This window comes from Ambystoma mexicanum, chromosome 1p (assembly GCF_040938575.1).
Source record: "Ambystoma mexicanum isolate Mex_15411 chromosome 1p, UKY_AmexF1_1, whole genome shotgun sequence".
Lineage (NCBI taxonomy): Eukaryota > Metazoa > Chordata > Amphibia > Caudata > Ambystomatidae > Ambystoma > Ambystoma mexicanum.
Genome location: NC_090921.1, coordinates 42,772,184 through 42,779,363, shown reverse-complemented (window position 1 = coordinate 42,779,363; position 7,180 = coordinate 42,772,184). Strand labels below are relative to the sequence as shown.

Below are 7,180 nucleotides of genomic sequence, written 5' to 3'. Positions count from 1 at the left end.
GACAGTTCAGAACATCGTGTAATCTGTGTCACGCTGTGATTTTGAAGTTTAAACTACCTCCGAACTAGAAACACCTACTTATTGTGTTGACAGTAGTTACATACTGTTAACGTGCCAGCAGTACATGCAATTTCACCCTTGTTGTTACTAACACAACATACAGAATTGTTTGCCTTTTGACTCTGTGCAAGACTAAAGGTTTAGTCCTTTTTGCTTTTTAACAAAACTTCTTTATGAATACATTTTGTTTTATCTGTACAATTCCTCTTGTTCAGCCATGTGATCTATTGGTTAGTTTATAATTTTACCTAGCCTTCTTTTGCTTGCCTGCAGCTCCTGTGCGTCAGAGAGGGGTAGCCTTTTGACGCTGTACTTCTATTTCCTAGCACAGATGAGCCGACAGAAATAGACAGTGGTAAGTCGAGCATATTACAACATCAGGAGGTTGATAATGATAATGGGGCACATAAGCTGTAATAAGGCCCCACAGGTGGGGAACACATACTGTAGTAAGATCTGCATAGCAGGATCCAGTAATCCTTCCAGGACACCGCCTATCTAAAGGGGAGGACATGAAGGAAGTGGATGCCCGCCAAACTACTGGGGTTACTGTAGTAAGATCTACACAGCAGGATCCAGTAATCCTTCCAGGACACCACCTATCTAAAGGGGAGGATATGGATGAAGTGGATACCCACCAAACTACTGGACCATATAGCCTGTGCGTGGATAGCCCTTACACATTAGAGAGCTGTGTTAGAATGACCGTACATTCATGGTGCAGATACATATCCTGGCCTTTATGCTTCACACACAATCATGCTCATTTTCTTTTTTAAAAGAGCAGAATTCCAAATTATCAGGAAGAAATTGGCACCGGCATGGGCTCGGCATTTACTCCAGCAGAAGCCAATTTATTTACAGCCAATTATAAGGTTAACAATGTTAACTCATTCAGAGACAAATAAATCTAAAGTATTGTATTGTTACATTGACATCGTTTGATGTAGTCAGAGAAGATTGGTGGCTTACACAGCTTTTAAATTGGGCTGGGAAAAAAAAATGGGAAAAAAAAGAATCAGAAGAGTAACAAATGATTGACCATGCTGTGGAGTCATGTTAAAGTACATTTCTTACATTATCAATAAAGAATACTGATGGACTGTTAACACATCAGTTTACAAAACAAACAGATGGAAACACGCACTTGCAGTAATCATCGAACCAGCATTAGGACAAATTTACCAGTGGGTCAGCTTGTAAGCATCCCCAGAAATTGGATGTATATAACAGAATTGGAGAAACCTGCAGATAATTTGAAGGCTTCATGAAAAGAGAAAGTATATCTCAGATAAGAGATCTATCAAGCTTATCGACAAGCATGCCACAGCAGTAAGAAATTGTGACTAAATAAACATATATGCCAAAAACAGGAGAAAAAAAAAATGGTATGGTGGAGGACTTTTTCTCAAGTAAGCATTAGGATTACGAACATTTAAAAATAAAAACTGACCTTTAATAAAAAATAATAATAGGGACGTAATCCCTAAACCAGTTTGTGTTTACGAAATGGAAGAATATCAAGCACCAGTTAGTAAGGACGGATCTTTTATCCAGAGGCAAACAATGTTCATTAACATCCTTCATTCGGGTGGCCACATATACAAGGATATAACATTACATGAATTGTAAATGGACACAAACTTAGAAATCCTTTCAGTACAATGATCAGACCTGGAAATAAAGGGGTTTACTAATTGGCAGACAGCAAATATAATATACATTATTGTGTCCTTGTAAACTCATGTATGTGGGGATGATCACACCGATTGGTACCAAATACATCATCCACATTTAAAAGGAATGGATTATGCAAAAACATTAGGACAGCATTCAAATTGGTTGGACAAAAACCTCACACATTAGAACGGTCTGTTTTTTAAAAGGTTTAGCTAAAGTCCAAGGGAGGCAATCGGGAACAGATTCTTTGAGAGAAAGAACTACATTGGAAATACCACCTTCAAACAACAAAGCAACATTTAAATGAATAAACACATTTGTTCCTAATGACGGTGCATTTGTGAAATGAAAGCATAATGACTTAAGAGTCCTGCAACCCTGCTCAAGTATAGCCAAGTGGAAACATGTCATGTGCCTATGGTTATAGAGTAGCTTTGAATAGGCGTATACACAATATGATCACTTAGAAACATCCCGAGGTTCATCAGATAGTTTTGTAGAAAATAAAATATAATATACTCAAAAACCAGATCAGGCAGGGTGATGCATGTGCTTGATGTGCGTTAGTTTTATTCTAGTGTAGAACACATAGCGCCATTTAAGCACAATAAGAAGGCGCAATTGAATGTATATCATCTATACAATGCATATCTCTGCATTATATAATAATGCGTTTAGATTGAGACTGAAAAGATTGAGCAGTACTACTTTCAAAGAAAGAGTAGTAAACATACAATAACAAAATGAATAATACAATTCTAAGCTGCAGATATTGTTAGTCTTATTTAGATCAGTAATGTCTTTGTACTAAAACAAGGTTATTCACCCTAAGAGTAGGGTATTCTGTGCTACAAGGGTGCACTTGCAGGCCATATGGGTGTCACCCACAGTAGGTGAGATTAGAGTCTTGCAGGATGAAGTAAGAACACAACGATTGTTGCAGTGGGCCATGGAAATAATAAGAGGGTGCATTCTAGCTTTCTATGCGTGAAGCATGTAACACGTCCTTTCTGTTCAATGGCATATGGGGTTCTTCTGCCGTGGGATCCACTATTCCACTGGTGGAAACGAACATGTCAACACAGACTTTGAAAGTTGCAGGACATTTTACGACTGTGTAAAACATGTTGCAGAAAAGCACCTAATCTTGTGATACATTAAGGAAATCACTTATTACACATAGAGAAAAGAAAAACAAATGAATAAACAAGTGTGGGCTATAATATTTGTAAGTCTTTCATTGGCATTACTTGAATGACACTGCCCCTATAGAAAGGAACACAAGGGGGGTGCTAGGGAGCCATAGATTCACATTGAATAACTTGGTTGCGTTCTGTAGGATTGGAGGATGAAGCATCAAATGACAACCCTCAGTAACTTAATAGTCAAATGTAAAAAGCCATGGTTGTTCGGATACATAAGGAATTTCAACCCCATGAGGATCATAATTGCCATTGGATTTACAATTTATGTTATTCATTTAATCATTAAATTGTCTGATTTAATGGTTAAAAGATTGTTTCTAGCAGAAATAAAATGTTTCCTGCACACTTGATATGATGTGGCATTTATAAAGCACCTGCACACACAAGAGTTTCTAGGCGCGAGATGACTTTAGTGTAGAAGGTTAATCGTGAGGGAGTTAATGTCCTGATGAAGACCCCTACCCACTCTTTTTAAAGGGGTTGAAACTTGCAAGTCGACGCAGTATTTGGATGTAGCATTTTCGGGACGTTTTTAGTTATTTTTTTCTTTCTGTTTAGGTCATAGGTGTTTGCTTGCCCATGACTTTTTGGTAAAATTTGGAAATATGGTTATGCTTTTTAAAAAACTGTACATATAGGCTTAAAAACCATGTGCAATTAGGAATAAATAAGTAAAGCATAAAGGCCAGGTTATGCTGTATAAAAGGTATCTATCTGCAACATGAATGCATGGCTATTAATTTGTTGGGCTGCGATGGTGAAGCAGAGGGTAGTGAGGAAATGGTATAGAATTTACCAGGAAAGATACTAAACGTTGGTAAACAGGTGGAGATTGCTGCTATGTGTGTGGTTCTTACACATCTCTCACCAGGTGGGCTGAAAGGTTAATTCAGCATGAGATCCATCCGGTAAATTTTTGGTGAGATGGCTTGTTGGGTGAAACTTTTGAGGCGATGAACATTTTGGATACAAGGGTTTTCAGATCAAGTAGGTGCCTTGACAAAGCTCTGGGGGGTGTGTGGTGCATAACCTGGGGCGTCCTCCTGAGAATGGCGGATGCAGACATTGTAGTTTTCCAAATCCTGCGATGTGCATGCTTAGTTCTTTCTTAGAAAGTGTGTGTTCCTTGTTCCACCGGTGCTCTAGGTGTTAGTGCTAGATTGCTGGTGTGGTAGACATGCTGTCGAGCAGCAGTCTGGATTCCAGACAAAGCCTATGTAGGTGAATCAGGACAGACACAAGGTGCTCAGATCAATGCAGGCCTTAACATTTCTAAACCCTTTTATTCAGCAAGTGGTGCATTTGGAGTTGTGCAAAGGGGGCACCCAAGTATACACACTTAGTAAAACATTTGGTAAGCAATGCCTTATCTCGCCATAACTGATCTCATGTGTAGATTTTAACTAATCTACTATGATCTACTGAGAAACATGCTTCTTAGGAGAGTTCCTTGCATTTTCCAATCTACAACTGTGTAGAATATAGTCTTGTGTTCCTGTATCCAGTTGTACTTTATTTCTTTTTATTTGAATGCTTAGGTTTTGCTTTATTGCATTATAAACATTATTTGCTCATCTTATGTTGCTCCCATTCTTAGATTTGCAGGCTGGGTGGATATTGTATACAGTTTACATTAACTGATTTGAGAGCCAGGACTATCTATACAAATGCAGTACATTCTATGTAATTGCACATCAGTTTGCTCTAATATTTCTGTATGTCCAGTGCAGTTTTCAATCCTGAGAATTTTCTAACGTTACAGATTCCTATGGCTTCGTTTGGGACCTCCAGGATAGAGATTACAATAGTTGTTGATTTATAAAGGCTCCAAACTATTGGGACCACCTCTGGCCAACTCCTCCAAGTGGCATCTCTCGTGTCTTCTCAGGTTTGACAGATCAGTGAAGTGCTTACCACATTCTGTGCACCTGTAGGGCTTTTCTCCAGAATGGATCCTCCGATGTTGACTCAGGTGTGTTGTCCGTCTAAATTGCTTACCACATTCCAGGCACTTGTAAGGCTTCTCTCCAGAATGAATTCTCTGATGGCTGAACAAATTTGAACTCTGAGTGAAGTTTTTATCACATAGCCTACACTGGAAGGGCCTCTCCCCAGTATGAATCCGCTGGTGTGTTCTCAGATGATACCGGTTAATGAAGGTTTTCTTACACAACGTACACTGGTATGGTCTCTCCCCCATGTGGGACCTCTTGTGTACATTCAGATGGGCGATCAGTCTGAAATATTGCCCACATTCCTTACACTTAAAGGCCACTTCCTCTCCAGCAGGGATCTTCTGATGCTGGCTCGCATGCGACGGGTGAGTGAAGCTTTTCTCAAACTCAGTACTCTTGTAGCGCCTCTCACTCATGTGCAATCTCTTGTGTATGATTAGACTGGATTGGCTCGAGCAACACTTCCCACAAACAGTGCATGCAAAGGCTTTCTCATTCATGTGGATCCTAACATGTGCCAGGAGTTGGGAGTGCTCTGTAAAGCTCTTTTCACAGTACATGCACGCTTGGGGTCTACCTTTAATGTGGCATTCCTGGTGTCTAAGGAAGCTGGATGGGTCTGTGGTGCTTTCCCCATATTCAGTACATGTGAAAGGCGTTTGGCCGTCTTGTGAGTGTGCCCATTTATTTTCCATTTCAGAGGACTGATCTTGGCCACCTTCCATAGAAGTGTGAGTTCTCCTCGGGAAAGGTCTTGTTCTGGGGTTTAATAGCAGCCTCTTGGTTTTCGGTCCATCACCAGCTAAAATGGGAAAAAAAAACAAAAAAAAAAAGGAGGATTTAGGTAATATTTTATTTCATTGCACAGCATAAACTTTAATAGATCTAATGCTGACCCCCCATTCCCTTCCAATGCAGTGTGTGATCCTCAGTGACTAACGTCAGAGGCAAAAATAAATATAGCAAACAAAATCTTCCACATGTATCCCAGCCTGGAAACAAACACTGAAGATGTGCACCTGGTAGATAATTCCAATAATAATAAAAAATACATTGAGCCAGAAATTAGAATATGGAGTTTCATTCCCCAACGTTAAATGCATTGCATTTTGGGATTAAAGCGAAAAATAACATGCATGCCTGAAATAACTTTTTTATAGTTAGGAGAAAAGTCTACAGCAGAAGAGAAAGGGAGAGAGAATTTGATACATGGTGTATCGCTGACTGGAAATTGGTTTACCTGGATTATGCGTGCTAGTAAATACCATGTCTGCACGTTCCTGAAATTGTCATCCTTTGGTGACAAGAGGACTATGGATATCGCTTGCCAGGGCTATAGGTCAGTCACCAGATGCTAACCTCGAGTATGACATGCATTACTCACCGTAATAGCATTTCTGATTATTGTATCTGCTTAGATTCACATGCTGTGCATATGGTCCAACATCCAGTGGTAACCGCAGAGTATTGCATTTTGTCTATCGGGGACCGAAAGGGGACATCGGCATAGGCGTGTCTGTAACACTATCCCTATCGTGGCGTGTAGTGTACCCAAAATCCCTCACGCGCCGCGGTCCCACCGATTGTATTCCTTCTGCCATGAGGGAGCCCCAAGCTATTGTGAGTGAGTACATGAAGAGAGAAAGCAGTAAGACGTCCATGTTCCTTCCACCCCGAGCGGGGAGGCAGGGAGGGCACATGTGAATCTAAGCAGATACAATCATCCGAAATGCTATTACGGTGAGTAATGCACGTCTTCTGATGCTTGTTAATCTGCTTAAAAAGTTGTGTACAGAACTCCAGGTTGCCGCTTTACAAATGGACTCGAGGGGAACATTTGCAATGAATGCTATGGAAGCCCCAGTGCCCAGAGTAGAGTGTGCTCTAGGCTTGAAGGGCAGTTCTCTCTTAGCAAGAGTGTAACACAGGGTGATGCATTTGACAATCCACCTTGAAATAGCTGATTTAGAGACATGATCCACTTTTCTGCCAGATGCCACTGAAACGAAAAACTGGTTTGTTTTCCTCAATGGTTTCGTTCTTTCCAGGTAGAACATGACTGCCCTGCACACATTTAGTGTGTGTGTGTGTGTGTGTAGGCTTCTTTCGGCCATACTAGTGGGATTCTGGGACAAAGTGGGTAGTTCGATCGATTGGTTCACATGGAACTTCGAGATTAATTTAGGTGCAAATCTGGGGTGAGTGCGCAGAACCACCTTATCCCTGAGGACTGTAACAAAGGGGTCTAGAACAGAAAGGGCCTGTAGTTCACTAACCTTT

General features: G+C 40.5%; 1 protein-coding gene across 1 annotated transcript in view; it reads right to left on the bottom strand.

Moving 5' to 3' along the window:
- Positions 1 to 1,595: 1,595 nt before the first annotated feature.
- Positions 1,596 to 7,180, bottom strand: part of LOC138565890 (uncharacterized) — a 98,756-nt gene continuing 93,171 nt past the window's right edge. The window contains exon 3 of the mRNA XM_069643032.1: positions 1,596 to 5,702. Within this exon, the coding sequence (XP_069499133.1) occupies positions 4,762 to 5,702 (941 nt within the window). The 3' untranslated portion in view covers positions 1,596 to 4,761. The remainder of the gene's footprint in view (positions 5,703 to 7,180) is intronic.